Below are 21,457 nucleotides of genomic sequence, written 5' to 3' on the forward strand. Positions count from 1 at the left end.
TCTTAAGGGGGGCACATAAAGACTTGCCTATTGGACGTCTACTTCCTCAAATTAGGAGTTCTGGAGTGAAGACCTGAGTTCCAGTCCTGGCTCTGTCATGTACTGAGTGGCACCCTGTGCAAGTCATTCAGGAGCACTGAATCTAAATTTCCTTGTAAGTAAAATCACAATGATAATGATAACCAGTTCACAGAGTTGCAATTACTCTCAAAGGGGTAATTATGCACACTTTAGAGCACTATGAAGATGTTTATTATGAGTCTACCAATGGATCTTGTAATTGAATTGCTGAGGGAGCAATGGCTGCATGAAAGCCACTAATCAATCTGATGGAAAATCTCTGATTTCATTTTACTAAAGCAAAATGAAATCCAGGAGGCATTTTATATATATGTGTATATATATATATGTATATACACACTATATATAGTTTATGTATTTATACCTTTATGTATTATGCAACCTATATGATATCACTAAATGTAAAGGTTATTAATGGCAATAAGATTCAAAATGAGAATTAAGTGTCCTATTTGGAATATATAGAGAATATATATTTCATATTTGTCAAGTATATATATATGTGTATACATATGTGTGTATATTTAGATTACATATTTTATATGTATGTTATTATATGTAACATGTAAAAATGATATATTTCACATATATAAAAACAGCAGACGAAGTTAGGTTCAATAAATAGGATGTACTGAAACACAAACATATTGTTCACTATCATCTAAGAAATATATTTACCATTCTCTATACCTTTCTTAGTCAATTTCATAACTTCCAAAGTATTATATAATACTTAAATATTTGACTTACTATGGAATTTTTTCCACTCTAGACCTTTGTTTCATGTTAATATCTGAGTGTTTTTTTAGATTTTACAAAATCACCTAACAGTTAATTCACTTGTTCTTTCTTTAAAAACAGGGTCTACTTCTGAATTTATGCTTTACATTTAGACCACATTATTCTTTGTTTTAGAGGGTTTTCTTGGTTAATTTTTGCATTCTGGGTTTATTAAGGACTAGAAATGAACATATTTAGTGTATTATAATAAAGGCAAAAGATGTTGCTGAAATAACTCAAAACTTATGAAATTACCAACATTTATAGCAGAAAGTACACTCTTTCTATTTAATAGAATGGAAAAAAAACTCAGAAAATACCTTTATTTACTCCACTTTTTAGAGGGCTTATCTGAGACAAATGTACAATGTTAAATTGACCTGAACATGCTTGGTAAAGAATTGTAAATTTTTTTTACCATTAACTATAATATCATTCATTACTTTATACTGAAACAAAGACGGGAACACTGAGATCAAATTCCCATTGATGATAATGATCAGGTAAACTCAGTACATTTGAGATGATGATCAAAATGAAAACCTTCACACAGAGACGTGATGGATGACCCGTAATTGTGTAAAGTAGTAAAGAAAAATGCCCTTTCAAGTGACTTGACCTGATAATTTCTGACAAAAGCCCTGTCACAAGCTGTCCAATCCCTAAATGCTTAAAAAAATTGAAACGAAAGTGTACAGTAAGACATGGCCTATATGACCTTCTAGGTTTTCCTGGCTTAATTCTAGATTAAATATGCAGATTGTGTTCCTATAAAAACTGTCATGCATTGAAACTATTAATCTATAACAAGGGCAGAGTATTAAGTACCTTAGCACCTTCTGACACAAAGTATGAACTTTGAGGAACACAAAGAAACTTCAGCACAATAAGTCAATCACCAACATATGTTTGATTAACAGTATGGATAAAGACTTAAAGGGTAATGATTTAGCATCGTTCTTTCTTATCAATTCCATACTTTAAATTTCTATAAATATTCCTTAAGCACCTCTTTGGGGTGAAGAATTATGTTTGCAACTAGGCCTAAGGATTAGAAAGATGCTATTTCCACTTTTAATACTTGTAGTTTGTGAGACAGATAAGTAGAACATAATTACCACTAAAGTGTGATAGTGGTATGGTCAACAAAGGTGAAGTGGTAGGAGAGCAAAGGGCCTCTGACTCGGTCTGGAAAGGCTCTGGGAAATCTTCCTAGTGGTGTGACGGGTGATTAGCATCCCGAAGGCTAGTCAGCGACTAGCCAGAAGAAGATGTACAGAAGAGAAGAAGTCCTTGGAGGGAAAACAATATGGACAAAGGAAGGCAGGAAACTGGGCAAAGAGCTTTGTGGGAACTGAACCTTAGAGGTACTTGAAATGGAAAAGTGAGAGATGGTGTGGCAAATTCAGGAGTCAGGTCACAGAAGGGCCTTGGATTTTAACATTAAGCAGTTTGACTTTGTTCTGAAAAGAGAAGGGAATGATTGCTTATAAGTGTTTTTGAAAAGATAATTCTGGTGGCAGAACTGAGGATTGTCTGGGGGCAGAATGAACCTGCCGTTAATAGTGTCAGTCAGAGGGCTACAACAGAAACTTAGGAACAAATAACAAGGACCTAAATTAGCTAAAGGCAGTAGCAGTCTAAGTGGCATGTATAATAAATCATATTTTTATAAGCAGAGTGGACAGAATTTGATAACTGGACAAGAGATGAAGGAGAAAAGTGAGTCAAGAATGATACCCAAGATTCTGTCTGCAGTGCCATTTCAAGATACAGAAAGAGGTCTTAGCTTATGGAGTAGAAGGTCATGTTGCTTGGAAGTTTATCAGGTGGAAATGTGCAATAAGAAGTAGAAATATATGGTCTAATAGTTCCACAGAGGGTCTGGGTTGGTACTAGGTAATTAAGAGTCATCAGAATATAGTGGTAGTTGAAGAAAAGACCATGAATGAGCAATCCAGTCTTGCAGAGTGAGAAACTATTGAAGTAGAAGATGGAACCATGAAATGTTAGATTCATGGTGTGAGTGGAAGAACAAATCCACAAAGGGAACAGAAGATGAGGAAACTGAAAGAAATATATCTGCCAGGAAGGGAAGCAATGAATGCCAAAGGAAGAGTTTCAATAAGAAAGGGTTACTTTGTCAATGGCCCCAGAGGCATGTGAAACATGTCAGGGACTGAAAGTATTCATTCGATTTTATAAGTAAAAAAATTTGGTGACATTGGAAATAGTAATTTCAGTGGAATAGGAGATTAGAAAAATAATTTTTAAAACACTTTATGAAAGTATTATCAAACCCTAAATTTACTCCTAGTTGGCTAATCTCATTTCTTTCCCATTTCTTTTTTGGGGAAAGTAATTTTATTTATTTATTTGATTCAGGAAGAGATTAAAAAAAATACCTCGTCACATATGCAATGGCTCAAAAGATATTTTGGCATGCTTCAAAGGCAAAGGATTGTTCCAGTCTTCTGATATTGATAATTATAAGTAGTCTCATTAACTAAACCCAAGAAGTAAGTATGTTTAAAAATGTCAAAGCAATGACCTGAATGGATTTTTTTTCACCAAATAAATAGAAGAAGCAAGACAAAATTTATAAAGAGGAAATATTTCCCCCAAACCTCTTTGTCACAACAATTCTGTTATAATGTATTAATACATGACGAATATTTAAAGATGAAATTGTATTGGGAATGAGTACTTATTCATTTAATTTCTAAAGCCTACTCCAATTCAGCCCATACTGCATGCCTCTAAATTTACTTTCTGCCACTCTTGCCAATATATCATATTTTCAGTGGTTTCTTAATACTTGGGTGTTAAAACTCCCAGGAGGCCAATAGTATTTGAGAAACCTTATGAACAAATGTACTTTCTCAATCAGCAGCTATTAAAAGTCTTAATTCCTATGCTCTGGGGAAAGGCACGATATTTTTTGTATTTTTTATGGGGAGAGATTGAAAACATTCTTATACTGGTCTAATTCATTATTTACCAAACATACCTCATTATTTCCTTATTTTACACCATCAGCTACACTATATACCTTCTATCTAGAATGCTTTCTCTCCTTATCATGATGTATCAAAGTTTCATTTCTCCTTCATGGTGTACTTTTAACTGTACCTTGTCTCTGAAGCCTTCTCTGGTCCCTGAAGGCAAAAACGTCCTTCTGTCCTTATTTTTTTTTTTTTATACCTGCATCTTACATCACTCTCACATACCTCTACATTTGACCCTTGAACAACATGGGTTTGAACTGCTTGGGCCCACTTACATGGGCTTTTTTTCAATAATACTGTACTACATGAGCTGCAGTTGGCTGAATCTGTGAATGCATACCTGGAATGACTGTAAAGTCATATGTGGATATTTGCCTGCTTAAAGGGGCAGCACCTCAACCCCTGAATTGTACAGGGTCAACTTTGTAGCTGTTTGGGTATCTTATGATCCACTGGAATGAATGTTCCTTAACAGAGGGAATATGTCTTGTTCTTTTTAAAAATTTTGCAAATATTGCGTTGCTTCAAGTTTCAAATAAGAAAATGTTATCCACCAAAGTTACAACTAAATGTCAGTGTGAAATCATTCACATACAGATGCAGTATGTCAGGGACAATGTATCGTAAGAGAGCACTTATACATGTACTGTCATGAGGCTAAAGTATCTTGCAAATCTCTGGTAAACAGAAACAAAGATATCTCTGAAATATTATGGAAAAGATGTCATATACACAGCAAATATTGTAACAGGTCCAAGATAAGAGAAGAGCATAGACAAATATGAAATGAGATCCCCTGACCAGGCAACAAAATTCCTTTCAGGGACCTGCAGATACATGCCTTGGGGCCCTCATGCATGTTGTCTCTGGTTATGATTATAATTCTGCATCTGATTTTTTTTCCCTGAGAAAATTTTAAAATTATCTTTTTCTTGGCAAAGTTAAAGGGCTTTGGTTTATTTTGGATAAACATATATAATCCACAGGCTTTAGATCTTGAGCAAACACTAATTACATATGGTGTTTTAACTTTAAATCACTACAGGTCTGCTATTCAAATGAGCTTAACCAGACAAAATACAATCCTGTGAAGAAGTGTCCCTGTTTAGTTTAGGACCATGATTCCTTTTCCATATCTTCAAGGCAGAGGTCTCTGAGTCTATTCCTCAGAGAGCTTGAAATCTGCATCTGACCTTAAGCTAACTTCCCAACTACACTTTCCTACGGTGAAAGAATTGCCTGACCTTCCAACAGACTTCCTAGCAGTATTTTTTTTCTCTCACTGTAAGTAAGTAAAATGACATCCAACCTCATTTTTAAAAGTCCACCTTTCACAGACCAATAATATATGAATGGATGGATAAAATATACTCAGCTTCTCATGTGCAAAACTGATGACCTGATGCTAGAATGTGCTGCACAAAAAAACTTCCACACCATGAGCCCTACCTTCTGGCTTCCCCCTTTTTTTTTTTTTTTTGTCTTTTTGCTATTTCTTGGGCCGCTCCCGCGGCATATGGAGATTCCCAAGCTAGGGGTTGAATCGGAGCTGTAGCCACCGGCCTACGCCAGAGCCACAGCAACGCAGGATCCGAGCCGCGTCTGCAACGTACACCACAGCTCATGGCAACGCCGGATCCTTAACCCACTGAGCAAGGGCAGGGAACGAACCCGCAACCTCATGGTTCCTAGTCGGATTCGTTAACCACTGCGCCACGACGGGAACTCCGGCTTCTCTTTCTTACACCACTGTTTAACTGTAAAGTCTTGCACACAGGAAGTATGCAGCAGACATTTATTGAATGAATCAAGTTAGTACAAACTGTACTCTGGTTTAAAGCCAGCTAAAAGTTTTTGAATAGCTAATGATACCAAATTGATTTATATACATGTGGGCCTCTGTGTCCTTTCACAGAGGTCACAGTCATTCAAGTTCATTCATTCCAGTTACTCCCAGAGTTCAGGCCATGAAAATATGGTTTGAAAGACCATGGGCCACATAGTACTTTAATCATCTTAATGCTGCACTTATTATACAGTTAATGAAAACAGTAGGTATAATACTGGTTATGCCATCATTCTTGTTTACTTACACACAAATTACATTTTGCACTATTAAAAAAGTTGCCACCAAACACAATGTAAAAATGTTCTCTCACTCCTTTTGAGAGTGTGTGGGAGTCAAACATCTAGACAGGTAATAGTGTTTTAACTTAAGAAGCTCACTTATCTTTTGTCCATAGTGAATAAATTATCTTTGGAACTATAACTGGTTATTTTCTAACTTTGCCAACTCATAGAAAAATCTTTTTAAACAATAGAGAGCCTACAAAATGCAAACAAAAGAAATATAAACTATGTCAACAAAAATCAAAGAAATATCTTTTATAAATAACAGAAAGGAAACATATTTAAATATTCATATTTTTAAAGAGAAAAAGTTCACGACTATTATAATATTTTAATTTAATAAACACCTATTAAATTTGATAACCACTTTACAGTAAATTTTGAAAAGACATTCAGAGCTTTTCTAATGGGAAAAATATTACCTGTCCAAGGCCTTTCAGTGAGAATGAAGCTAATAAGAATCTGGGCATTTTGATTTTTCTATAAAATTACTTTATCTTCATTAGAATAGTGAATTTTATTAACTTCTCTCAACATGCATTTTTTTAAAAGACTCCTCAAAGAGGAAACTATTTTTCTTTCTGTCTCATTTAACCTTGAATTTTCAATAACAGTTCACCTATTATATTTCAAACCTTTAAACTAGAAAAATAGCTGAGAAATAATATTAAGGCAAATTGGGAAATGAATTCTTTTTCAAAAAGGCCACTAAATTTACTTAGAGACTAAAATGACATGATATGTTTAATTCTTGATCAGATATTAGGAAGATAAACTGGTCTCAAAGAGTATAAGGGTATTACTGGTGTGGAGAGGAACTAATTTTAAAAACTATTCTATTTCTAATTATGGGATTAATGTCTCCACAAGCAGTTACTACCCATGGATTCTCTTGGCTTTGTGGTTTAAGGTTTTGCCAGGTGAGAACTGCATCCTTGTAATTCTTTCAGACTCTTGACTCCTCTGGAGCTGTGCTAAGAGAGTAAATAACATATAAATAAAGTGATAGTAGTCCTTTCATGATGATATAATCCAAATTATCATCATCTGGGTATAAATTAGAGAAAATCGTGACTGGAGGTTTCTCTATGTCCAAATTATTTGTTTATGTTTAGGAACTGTACTTATTAATTGACTCTAGATACCCTGTTATACTCTGAATACTATTTTTATTTGTTACATGAATAGGTACATTTGGTTTTGGTTTTAACCATCTGTGGTTGGTAAAGTTAGGATTTGGAATGAACTAGACATTTTTAAGAATATGCTTAATTTGTCTTTTTCTGAACTACTATATTATCTGTGGTTGAATACATACACTTATGCTATTCCTTAACTGTTTCAAGTATGTAATTCTTGATTCATCAATAAGACTCCAAGTGTTATCTATGTCTTTTGTATTTCCATGGCACATAGCAGGACCCTAGACAAGTAACAGATAATATAGGGACCTAGATAAATATTTTGAACTGCTGAAACACAGTATAATATCCTCTTTACACTGTATGTAACTTATTGCACAGATTGTTTTATTTTACCACCCACAAGTACAAACCCATACCACATGCTATATATACAAATTATTATTACCTGGCAGTGACTTAGACCACTTGACTACTGAAAGAAGTTGTCTTTCACCCAGCTGATTCAGACTTGTCAGCAGAGAACTCGAGGTGTCGGGTTTGGTGTTGTCATGTCCTGCATAGACCACATCTGGTTCAATGCTCATGAGCAAGTTGATCAACGGGGGGATCAGCTGTAAGTCTTGATTTGGTGAAAAAGTGATTCTCTGGCTTAGGGCCTGACTTTCATTTGGAATGCCCCCCGACTGTGGGAGAGCAACAGCATCTAGTGCTCTCATAACTCTAACTTTATTGAACTTTTTAAACTTTCGACCTAGAAAGAGGGAAAGAAAAAGAAGAAAAGAAGGTCATATAAATACATAGCAACTCGATATTCTATCAGAGAATTATTTTTCTCAAGTCTTAAAGCATTATAGGTTTTAGCATCAATGTGATAAAATAAGAATGAATAAGTAAAAAAGTTAGGTCTCCCAAGGCCATAGAAATAAAAACAAAAATAAAACAAATGGGACCTAATCAAACTTACAAGTGTTTGCACAGCAAAGGATATGATAAAAAACATTCTGAAAAGACAACCTATGGAATGGGAAAAAATAGTTGCAAATGACGCAAATTACAAGGGCTTCATCTCCAAGATATACAAAATATACAAACAACTCATACAACTCAACAAAAAAACAAATATCCTAAATGAAAAATGGGCAAAAGACCTAAATATACATTTCTTCAAAGAATACATACAGATGGCCAGTAGGCACATAAAGATGTTCAGCATCACTAATTATTAGAGAAATGCAAATCACAAGTACAATAATATACCACCTCACACCCAGAATAGCTTGGAAGATAGAATGAATGACTGGGAAGATAGAATGATGAAAATCACACAATCGGGACACCAGACAGAAAGCCAAATGAAAAAACATGAAACCAATATAAGAGATCTATAGGATAATATAAAGCATACCAGTCTATACATAATAGGGATTCCAAAAGAAAAAGAAAAAGGGGAATGAAAATATATTTGAAGAGAGTTCCCACTGTGGCTCAATAGGATAAGGATCCAGTATTGCCACAGCTATGGTGTAGGTTGCAGATCCAGCTCAGATCCTGTGCTGCTGTCATAGTGGCTGTAGTGTAGGCCTGCAGCTTCAGCTGCAGCTCCAAATTGACCCCCAGCCTAGGAACTTCCATATGCCAAAGGTGTGGATATATATATATATATATATATATATATATATATATATATATATATATATATATATATACACACACACACACACACATATATATATATATAATTCAAATATATACATTTACAGAAATTATGGCTGAAAATTTTTCCAAATCTAAAGAAGAAAACTGATATCCAGGTATAGGAAGCACAGAGGGTTCCCAACAAGATGAATCCAAATGGACCTATATCAAGATATATTATAATAAAAATGCCAAAAATTAAAGATAAGGAGAGGATTCTAAAGGCAGCAAGAGAAAGAGTTAATTACAAGGGAACCCCCACAAGGCTGTCAGCTGATTTCTCTACAGAAACACTACAGGACACAAGAGTGTGGCAAGATATACTCAAAGTTCTAGAAGGTAAATCCTGCAACCTAACAGCAATACTAACAAATCATAAAAGGGGAAATGGATGGGAATACAATAATAATACGAGACTTCAGCACCACACTCATATCAATGGATAGATCTTCTAGAGAGAAAATCAATAAGGCAACAGAGATTCTAAATGACACAATAGAACAGTTAGACTTCATTGATATTTTCAGGACATTACAGCAAAAAAAAAAAAAAGAGAAAAAGAAAAACAAGAATTAATATTCTTTAAAAGTGAATGTGGGTGGAAAATTCTCTAGGATTGACCATATATTGGGGCACAAAACTAACCTCAACAAGTTAAGAGTATAGAAATTCTATCAAGTATCTTCTCTGACCACAGTGGCATGAAACTAGAAATCAACCACAGGAAAAGAAATGAGAAAAAACTGACTACATGGAGATGAAACAACATGCTACTAAAAAACCAGTGGGTCAATGAGGATATCAAAAAAGGAAATTAAATAACACCTGAGACAAATGACAGTGAAAACACAACCATACAAATCTATAGGATGCCACAAAAGCAGTTCTTAGAGAGAAGTCCATAGCAATACAGGCCTTAAGAAAGAAGAAATATCCCAAATCAACAACCTAACCCACCACCTAAAGTAATTAGAAAAAGAAGAATCTAAAGTAAGCAGAAATAAGGAAATAGTAAAGATCAGAGAGGAAATAAATGAAATAATGATTAGGAAAACAATAGAAAAAAATCAATAAGACCAAGAGCTGGTTCTTGGAAAGAGTAAACAAAATTGACAAACCTCTGCTCAGGCTCACCAAGAAGAGAGAGAAAACCCAAATAAAATAAGAACTGAAAAAGGAGAAAGCTCAATGGATACTGCAAAAATACAAAAAAAAGAGAGAGAAACTATGAACAAGCATATGTCTAGAAATTTGACAACTAGAAGAAATAGACAACTTTCTAGAAACATATAGGCCACCAAAACTGAATCAAGAAGAAATAGAATAGACCAATCATTAGAAATGAAATTGAATACATAATTTTAAAAAACTCCATAAAAACAAATTTCAGGACCAGATGGCTTCATATGTGAATTCTACCAAACACACAAAAAACTTATACTGATCCTTCTCAGACTCTTCCAAAAGATGGAAGAAGAAGGAACACTCCCAAAGACACTGTATGAAGCCATACCCTAATACCAAAACCAGACAAAGATACTACCAAAAAAGAAAATTATAGGACAATGTCTTTGATGAATATAGATACAAATATTCTCAACAAATTTTAGCAAACTGAACCCAACAAAACATTAAAAAGATCATAAACCAGCATCAAGTGGGATTCATCCCAAGTTCATAAGGATGGTTCAATCTACACAAATATACAACATTAATAAACTAAAAGTCAAAAACCACATGATCACCTCAATATATACAGAAAAAGCATTTGACAAAATTTAACATGCATTCATGACCTACAGTCAATTAATCTTTGACAAAGGAGAGAAGAATATAAAATGGGAAAAAGTCTTTTCAGCAAGTGGTGCTGGCAAAGCTGGACAACTGCATGTAACTCAATGAAACTAGAACACGCTCCTCTCACACCATGAGCAAAAATAAACTCAAAATGGCTTAATTACTTACACTTAAGACATGACACCATCACACTCTTTAAGAGTACATAAGCAAAACATTCTCTTACATTAGCTGTATAAATGTTTTGTTAAGTCAGTCTCCCAAGGCAATAGAAATAAAAACAAAAATAAACAAATGGGACCTACTCAAATGTACAAGCAGGTCTGCACAGTGAAGAATATGTTAAAAAAAATTTCTGAAAAGACAACCTATGGAATGGGAAAAAATAGTTGCAAATGATGCAAATTACAAGGGCTTCATCTCCAAGATATACAAAATATACAAACAACTCATACAACTCAACAAAAAACAAACATCCCAATTGAAAAATGGGCAAAAGACCTAAATAGACATTTCTCCAAAGAATACATATAGATGGCCAGTAGGCACAGGAAAAGATGTTCAGCATCGCTAATTATCAGAGAAATGCAAATTCAAAGTACAATGAGGTACCACCTCACACCCAGAATGGCCATCACTAACAAGTCTACAAACAAAAAATGCTGGAGAGGTGTCAAGAAAAGGAAACTCTCCTTCCCTGTTGGTAGGATTGTAAATTGGTACAATCACTATGGAAAACAGTATGGAGGTTCCTCAGAAAAATAAATATAGAACTACTACGTGATCTAGCAATCTCACTGCTAGGTATATATTCAGACAAAAGTATAATTCAAAAACATACACGCACCCCTATGTTCACAGCAGCACTATTCATAGCCAAGACATGGAAATAATGAATGGATAAAATGTGGTACATATATACAATGGAATAATACTCAGCCATAAAAATAATGAAATAATGCCATTTGCTACAACATGATGCAACTGGAGATTCTCATACTAGTTGAACTAAGTCAGAAAGAGAAAGACTATACTATATGACATCACTTATATGTGGAATCTAAAATATGGCACAAATGAACCTGTCTACAAAACAGAAACAGCCTCATAGACATAGTTATTTGTTTCTGAGATCAAGGCTATGATTTGGACCCCATTAGTTCCATTATCTAGCATCCTGTCAGTTAATTTTTCTCTTAGCAAGTTAAATAAAACAACTAGCTGTTATTAAAAATACAGCATGGGAGTTAGCAATGTGGCTCAGCGAAAATGAATCTGACCAGTATCCATGAGGATGCAGGTTTGATTCCTGGCATCACTCAGTGGTTTAAGGATCCAGTATTGCTGTGAGCTGTGGTGTAGGTCACAGATGCTGCTCAGATCTGGCATTGCTGTGGCTGTGATATAGGCCAGCAACTACAGCTCCAATTTGATCCCTAGCCTGGGAACCTTCATATGCTGCAGGTGCGGCCCTGAAAAGAAAAATACAGCTAACCTTAACTACTCTTGATATTATATAAAATATGAACTGTAAAGATGTGTACATCTGCACTGATTTTACCTTTAAGCTGCCTTTGTTTCACCATGGAGTAAAATATAGAAAGGATTGTTTTCCTTTATTCTAGCTAAAACTGGCAATTTCAAGTTAAGGTCCAGAGCCCAAAAGAGGATGAAATTAGATTCAAATTTAGATAGATATTTAAAGTTATATATATAATTTTTGTAACCATATACACAGCTGCAGATACAAAATGGAGTACCCAAGGGGGAGATAATGTCAAGAGAAGAAGAGGGTTAAAGAAAAAGTTACCCTGTCCTTGACAGTGATCTTTAATGAAGATGCCACCTCTTTGTAAGCTCTGTATATTCTCTCCAGTGTCTGATAGTTGCTCAATAAATGTCTGCTGATTGAATGAGAGAATACATTATTTGCGTCTTTCTGTAGTTATTCTCTACTTCTGCATTTGTTTCCTCCAGAGCACACAACCTCCTCCTCTATCAGGCTAATTGCCCCATAAAGATAGGGACCAGGTCTCTTTCATTTACCAGTGTAGATCTGAAGCTTTCCAAGCTGTCTACCATACAGTGGACTACCAACAAATATTTGCTGAGCTATTGAAGTTATTGTTTTGACTTAACATAGAGTTTTAAAAAGGAATATCACAGCAAGAGTACTAAGGAGAGAATGTAAACAGCAATATGACTTTTCTTAATTGCTGAATTTTATATAAGGTAGTCTTGTTTCTGTTTTATTTTTTGGGTTTTTTTTTGTTTATTTTTTTTGGCTTTTTAGGGCTGTACTCCAAGCTGTGTCTGCCACCTACACCACAGCACCTCTGGATTCTTAACACACTGAATGAGGCCAGGGATCAAACCTGCATCCTCATGGGTCCTAGTCAGGTTCCTTAACCGCTGAGCCACAAAGGGAACTCTCAGGGTAGTCTTTCAAAGAAGTGATTCCTAATCTTCATGTGTAAAAACCGTGATTAAATACTATAAAAAATCTATAGAACCTCATATAATTATTGATTGAGAAAACAAATAATGGCAAAAGTACTCAGAATTCAGTAAAAATGTAGAATGAGTCTTTATGAATTGCAGTATTATTTATGTATTTCTAAAAAATAGCACCTGGTGGTTTGGTAACCTAAGTAGAGACTAAGTGTGTGGGCCCACTAACTACCTCCCACCCACTATTGTCCCCACCCCCCTTCATCATCTTTAGGAGCTTTCATTGTTTTGATAGAAGGAGGGAAGATGGGCTCAGATCCCAGGGGATGATGTGAATATCTAAGAGAGAAGACAGAGAGAATGACTTAATAGTTGTCTCTCATCCAACCTGATGGATGTTATTTTGAGGGATGGAATCAGAAGTAGAGAACCAATTTTTGAGGCTTAGGGAATGAGGAGATCTATCTGAACAAAATTTTCTTTGTAATCAATGTACAATACTGTTACCCCTACACTCTGCTTCCCTCCTGTTATGATGTATGGTCTTCCTGTGCTCCTATCATTTCAGAACTAAATCCTATTCCTTCTCACCTACTCAAGGGCCTTTCTGTGAAATAATCTGCCCTCTTGTCTGCATCCTTTAATAGTCTCTCTCATGCATAAGCCACCCCACGAAAATATATTACTTTCTCCATTTCCTCTCCTCCCATTCTTCCTAAACCCATTCCAGTCAGGTTTTCTTTTCCCTACTCCATTAAAACTGTTCTTGGAAAGGACACTGATGATTTCCACTTGCAAAAACACAATAGTCAATACTTGGTACTTATCTGAATCAAACCATTAGTGGTACTTGATACAGTTGATCATTTCCTTCTTCTTTTAACACTCTGGTCTCTTAGCTTCCACATACATCACTCTTCTAGTCACCCTTTAGTGTCTCTGGCTTGTTCTTCACATCTCCTTGACTTCTAAATCTTGGAGTTCCAAAGCTCAGTCCTCAGACTTCTCTTAGATCGCTACACTCTCTTTCTAGTGCTTACAAATACTCTTACATCTTTAATGTCATGTAGATATGGAACAATTTAAAATTTACAACTCATGCTTCAACTTTTTCTGGGAACTTTAGACTCAACTATCTAACTGCCTATTCAGTATCTCCATTTGTATGTCTACTAACCCCTACCCCCCACAAACTTAAGACGTTTAGAGCAAAACTTTGATGTACTCACCCCAAAACTGCAGCTTCCATTTTTCAACTTGATGTACATACTTGCTCTGGACAAAAACTCTGGTATCATTCTTAATATTTTACATATTCTCCCATTTCAAATCCAATTCACCAGCAAATCCTGGTGGATTACCATGAAAATAAAATCCAAATCCAATCATTTCTGTTTCCACTGCTTCTTCCATAATGTAACCCACCATTATCATCAAAGTTGTATTACTGCAACAATTGCTCCCTGGCTTCCCAGCTTTCATCCTTGTACCTCTACAGTCTCTTCTCTACCCAAATGAGTGAGTCTTTAAATACCTCAAATATTATTTTATTCCTTGCTCAATACTCTCAGCGACATCTCCTCATTAGAATGAAATCCAAATTCTTTATCAGTCTCTACAAGGCTCAACATAATCTTGCACAGCGTCTCTTACGATTTTCCCCAGCTTCATTCATACTGATGCCCATGTTACTGGAACTTGCTGAGTATGTTTCTGACTCAGGCTTTTACCGTGTTTCCTGAAATGATCTTTTCTTAAATATTTGCAAGATTTGTTCCTCATTTCATTTATTCTATGCTCAAATATCACTTTATCACACAGGCTGTTCTTTCTCATCCTATAATTTTATATTTGCAATGTATGCATCCAGAATATACTAAGAATTCCTGGAAATCAGAAAGAGAAGACATGAACATACATTTAAAATGGAAGAAAAATATAAACAGTCAATGGTATAAAAAATGACTGATATAGAGATGGGATTAAGATGGCTGAATAGAAGGACTGGAGTTCAACTTCTCTCCTAAAAACAACAAAACTCAAAACTAAAGGCTGCACAATCTTCACCCAAATGGACCAGAAACTTTAAAAAAGATATCCTAATCCAGAAGAAAAAGAGGAGGCCACATCAAGAGGTAGGAGGGGTGATTTCATGATATAAACAACCCCATACCTCCTGCGTGGGAAGCCTCACAGACTGGAAACTACCTGGTTCACAGAGACTCACCTACAGGAATGAGAGTTCTGAGCCCCACATCAAATTCTCACGTGTAGGGATATGGCACTGGGAGAAAGAGCCCCAGAGCATCTGGCATTGAAGGGCAGTGGGGCTTGTGCGCAGGAGCTCCACAGGACTGGGGTAAACGGAGACCCCATTCTTAAAAGGCAAACACAGATATTCACATGCACTGGGTCCCAGGGCAAAGCAGAGTCTCCATAGGAATCTGGGTCAAACCTGACTGCAGTTCCTGGAGGACATCCTGGAAAACAGGGGTGAACGTGGCTTGTTATGAGGGAAGGACATTGAAAGCAAAGCTCTCTGGAATATTCAACAACTGTGCCTTTATCTGGAGGTGGCCATTTTGGGAAAATCTGGCCCCACCCTCAGTCAGTGCTGAGAAGCCCCAGGGCAAACAACAATCCAGGTGAGATCACAGCCCCACCCTTCAGTAAACAGGCTACCTAAAGACCCCTCAGGCACACAGCTGCTTCTAATCCTATCTAGAAGCTCAGCACCACCCACCAGAGGGATTAGAATCGGCTCCACCTACCAGTGGGCAGGCATCAGCCCCTTATGCCAGGAAGCCTACAGCAAGCCCCCCATACCGACTTCAGCCACAGGGTAGGGAGACACCAGAAGTAAGAGAGGCTACAACTCTATTATCTGTAAAAAGGTCACCACACTAAAAACCTATAAAAATGAAAAGACAGAGAACTATAACTCAGATGAAGGAGAAAGGAAAAACCCCAGAAAATCAGCTAAGCTATGAGGAGATTCTCAGCCTCCAGGAAGAAGACTTTAGACTGTTGATGCTGAAGATGATGCAAGACATTGGGAATAAACTGGAGGCAAAGATGGATAACACATAGGAAACACTGAGCAAAGAGATACAAGACATAAAACTTAAACAAGAAGAGATGCGAACTACAATAACTGAAATAAAAAATTCACTAGAAGCGGCCAACAGCAGAACACAGGAGGCGGAAGAATGAATAAGCGAGGTGGAGGACAGATTAGTAGAAATTACAGGTGTGGAACAGAAAAGAGAAAAAAGATTGAAAAGAAATGAAGAGAGTCTCAGAGAACTCTGGGACAATGTGAAACACACCAACATCTGTATTATAGGGGTGCCAGAAGGAGAAGAGAGAGAGAAGGGGACAGAAAAAATATTCCAAGAGATAATAGCCGAAAACTTCCCTCACATGGGGAAGGAACCGCTCACTCAAATCCAGGAAGCACAACGAGGACCATATAAAATAAACCCAAGGAGGAACACCCCAGGACACATATTAATCAAACTGACCAAAATTAAAGACAAAGAGAAAATCCTGAAAGCAGCTAGGGTAAAGAAACAAATAATGTACAAGGGAGCCCCAAAAAGGTTATTGGCAGATTTTTCAGCAGAAACTCTGCAGGCCAGAAGGGAGTGGCATGAGATACTTCACGTGATGAAAGGAAAAAACCTCCAACCAAGATTACTCTACCCAGCAAGGCTCTCATTCAGATTTGAAGGAGAAATCAAAATCTTCACAGATAAGCAAAAGCTGAGAGAATTCAGCAACACTAAACCAGCCTTACAACAAATACTAAAGGAACTTCTCTAGGCAGAAAGAACAAGAGAAGAAGGAAAGAAACAAGAGCAACAAAAGCAAATCCAGAACAATTAATAAAATGGCAATAAGAACATACATATCAATAATTACCTTAAATGTTAATGGACTAAACGCCCCAACCAAAAGACACAGACTGGCTGAATGGCTACAAAAACAAGACCCACATGTATGCTGTCTTCAAGAGACCCACTTCACCTCTAGGGACACATACAAACTGAAAGTGAGAGGATGGAAGAAAATATTTCTTGCAAATGGGTATCAAAAGAAAGCTGGAGTCGCAATACTCATATCAGACAAAATAGACTTTAAAATGAAGAACATTTTAAGGGACAAGGAAGGTCATTACATAATGATCAAAGGATCAATCCAAGAAGAAGGTATCACAATTTTAAATATCTACTCTCCCAACATAGGTTCACCACAATACATAAGGCAACTGCTAACAACCTTAAAAGGACAAATCAACAATAACACATTCATCGTGGGGGACTTTAACACCCCACTTACAGCAATGGACAGATCAACCAGACCGAAAATCAATAAGGAAACACAGGCCCTGACTGATGCATTAAACCAGATGGACTTAATAGATATTTAAAGGACATTCCATCCAAAAGCAACAGAATACACATTCTTCTCAAGTGCACATGGAACATTCTCTAAGACTGATCACATCCTTGGCTACAAATCCAACCTCAGTAACTTTAAGAAAATTGAAATCACATCAAGCATCCCTTCCAACCACAACGCCATATGACTGGAAATCAACAACAAGAAAAAATCTGCAAAAAACACAAACACGTGGAGACTCAACAACATGCTACTAAGTAACCAATGGATCACTGAAGAAATCAAAGAGGAAATTAAAAAATACCTAGCAGCAAATGACAATGAAGATATGACACTCCAAAACCTATGGGATGCAGCAAAAACTGTTCTAAGAGGAAAGTTTATAGCAATACAAGCCCACCTCAGGAAACAAGAAAAAGCTCAAAGAAACAAGCTAACTTTACATCTAAAGCAGCTCAAGAGAGAAGAACAGACAAGACCTACAGTTAGTAGAAGGAAAGAAATCATAAAGATCAGAGCAGAAATCAATGAAATAGAAACAAAGAAAAACCATAGAAAAGATCAATGAAACGAAAAGCTGGTTCTTTGAAAAGATCAACAAAATTGATAAACCCTTAGTCAGATTTATCAAGCAAAAAAGAGAGGGGACTCAAATCAATAAAATTAGAAATGAAAAAGGAGAAGTAACAACGGACATCACAGAAATACAAAGGATCATAAGAGGCTACTATATGCAACTATACGCCAATAAAACAGAAAACCTAGAAGAAATGGACAAATTCTTAGAAAAGTACGATCTTCCAAGACTAAACCAAGATGAAACAGAAAAGATGAATGGACCAATCACGAGAACTGAAATTGAAACTGTGATTAAAACACTTCCAACAAACAAAAGTCCAGGACCAGATGGCTTCACAGGCGAATTCTATCAAACATTTACAGAAGAGCTAACACCTCTCCTTCTGAAACTATTTCAAAAAATTGCAGAGGAAGGGATACTCCCAAACTCGTTCTATGAGGCCACCATCACCCTGGCACCAAAACCAGACAAAGATACCAAACAAAAAAGAAAACTACAGGCCAATTTCACTGATGAACATCGATGCAAAAATCCTCCACAAAATACTAGTAAACCGCATCCAACAATACATTAAAAAGATTGCACATCATGATCGAGTGGGATTTATCCCAAGGATGCAAGCGTTCTTCAATATCCGCAAATCCATCACTGTGATACACCACATTAACAAACTGAAGAATAAAAACCATATGATCCTCTCAGTAGACGTGGAAAAAGCCTTTGACAAAAATCCAACACCCATTTCTGATAAAAACCCTTCAGAAAGTGGGCGTAGCGGGAACCTACCTCAACATGATAAAGGCCATATATGACCAACCCAGAGCGAACATCATTCTCAAGGGTGAAAAGCTGAAAGAATTCCTGCTGAGATCAGGAACAAGACAAGGATGTCCGCTCTCACCACTACTCTTCAACATAGTTCTGGAAGTCCTAGCCATAGCAATCGGAGAAGTCAAAGAAATAAAAGGAATCCAAATTGGAAAGGAAGAAGTAAAACTATCACTATTTGCAGATGACATGATACTATACCTAGAGAACCCTAAAGACTCTACCAGAAAACTATTAGAGCTCATCCATGAATTTGGCAAAGTCGCAGGATACAAAATCAATACACAGAAATTGACGGCATTTCTATACACTAACAATGAAACAGCAGAAAAGGAAATTAGGGAAGCAATCCCGTTTACCATCGCATCCAAAAGAATAACATACCTAGGAGTAAACCTACCTAAAGAGACAAAAGACCTGTACTCTGAAACCTACAAGCCACTGATGAAAGAAATCAAAGATGACACAAATAGATGGAAAGACATACCATGCTCGTGGATTGGAAGAGTTAATATTATCAAAATGACTATATGACCTAAGGCAATCTACAGATTCAATGCAATCCCTATCAAATTACCAAGGACATTTTTCACAGAGCTCAAACAAAATATCTTAAAGTTTGTTTGGAAGCACAAAAGACCCAGACTAGCCAAAGACATCCTGAAAAAGAAAAATGGAGCTGGAGGAATCAGACTCCCGGACTTTGGACTATGCTACAAAGCAACAGTCATCAAAACCGTATGGCACTGGCACAAAGACAGAAATATACATCAGTGGAACAGGATAGAAAGCTCAGAATTCAACCCACGCACCTACAGCCAACTCATCTATGACAAAGGAGGCAAGGATATACAATGGAGAAAGGACAGCTTGTTCAATAAGTGGTGCTGGGAAAACTGGACAGCCACACGGAAAAGAATGAAATTAGAACCCTCCCTAACACCATACACAAAAATCAACTCCAAATGGATTGAACACCTAGATATAAGACCAGACACTATAAACCTCTTAGAGGAAAACACAGGCCAAACACTCTCTGACATAAACGACAGCAACATCTTCTCAGATCCACCTCTTAGGGTATTGACAATAAAAACAAAAATAAACAAATGGGACCTAATCAAACTGAAAAGTTTCTGCACAGCAAAGGAAACCCTAAACAACACGAAAAGACAACCCACAGAATGGGAGAAAATCTTTGCCAGTGAATCAACTGACAAGGGATTGATCTCCAAAATTTACAAACACCTTCTGCTGCTCCATACCAAAAAAAACAAACGACCCCATCCAAAAATGGGCAGAAGATCTAAACAGGCAGTTCTCCAAAGAAGACATACAGATGGCCAAGAAACACATGAAAAGATGTTCAACATCACTCAGTAGTACAGAAATGCAAATCAAAACCACCATGAGGTACCACCTTACACCAGCCAGAATGGCCAGCATCCAAAAATCTACAAACAATAAGTGCTGGAGAGGGTGTGGAGAAAAAGGAACCCTAGTACACTGTTGGTGGGACTGTAAATTGGTGCAACCACTGTGGAAAGCAGTATGGAGATTCCTCAGAAAACTAAACATAGAACTACCATTTGATCCAGCAATATCATTCCGGGGCATCTATCCAGAGAAAACCACGACTCGCAAAGACACATGTACTCCGATGGTCATTGCCGCACTATGTACAACAGCCAAGACATGGAAACAACCTAAATGTCCATCGACAGAGGAGTGGATCAAGAAGATGTTGTACATATACACAACGGAATATTACTCAGCCATTAAAAAGAAGGAAATACCGGCATTCCTAGCAACATGGATGGACCTAGAAACGATCATGCTAAGTGAGGTCAGCCCTACAATGAGACACCAATATCTAATGCTTTCGCTGACATGTGGAATCTGAAAAAAGGACAGACTGAACTTCTTTGCAGAACAGATGCTGACTCACAGACATTGAAAAACTTAAGGTCTCCGGAGGAGACAGTTTGGGGGCTGGGAGGACGTGCTTGGGCTGTAGGATGGAAATCCTGTGAAATCAGATTGTTATGATCATTATACAACTATAGATATGATAAATTCATTTGAGTAATAAAAAAATAATCAAGGGAAAAAATAAAAAAATAAATTATCAAGAAAAAAAGAATTTTGGAATTATTCAGAAAACAAATTGAGCTTTTGTGGCTTCAAATGGGGTGGGGGGCACTTTACCACACAACCTGTGCTCTGCAGCCTAGAAAGTTATTCTCTTTGCCAAGACAGTAAGGCCAGTCTAGGTGTAGGACGAAGTAAGAGATAAACTGGCTTTCTAAGATAGCCTTTTGAAATTTGAGGACTAGGCTCTCTACCAACCAAGTAAAACAAGATGAAAATAAACCTATAAAATATTCTCCAGCTTAAAAAAAAAACAGAAAACATAATTATTTATTTAATTATTCCTTTATACAGAAAGACACTTATTTTTTGAAAGAGCTAATTACCTTTATAACAGTTTAGCATGTTTACCACAAATGCAAAATACAGAGCTGTGTTCATTTCAGAAAATTTTTCTCTGCGTAGCC

General features: G+C 36.6%; 1 protein-coding gene across 3 annotated transcripts in view; it reads right to left on the bottom strand.

Annotated features, from left to right (window-relative positions):
* The window catches only part of PGR (progesterone receptor), an 86,193-nt gene that overhangs the window by 20,223 nt on the left and 44,513 nt on the right, over positions 1 to 21,457 (bottom strand). For all 3 annotated transcript variants that reach the window (XM_047752681.1, XM_047752683.1, XM_047752682.1), the window contains exon 4: positions 7,590 to 7,895. In XM_047752681.1, coding sequence (XP_047608637.1) covers positions 7,590 to 7,895 — 306 coding nt within the window. The remainder of the gene's footprint in view (positions 1 to 7,589; positions 7,896 to 21,457) is intronic.

This window comes from Phacochoerus africanus, chromosome 11, assembly GCF_016906955.1.
Source record: "Phacochoerus africanus isolate WHEZ1 chromosome 11, ROS_Pafr_v1, whole genome shotgun sequence".
In the NCBI taxonomy this organism is placed as follows: Eukaryota; Metazoa; Chordata; class Mammalia; order Artiodactyla; family Suidae; genus Phacochoerus; species Phacochoerus africanus.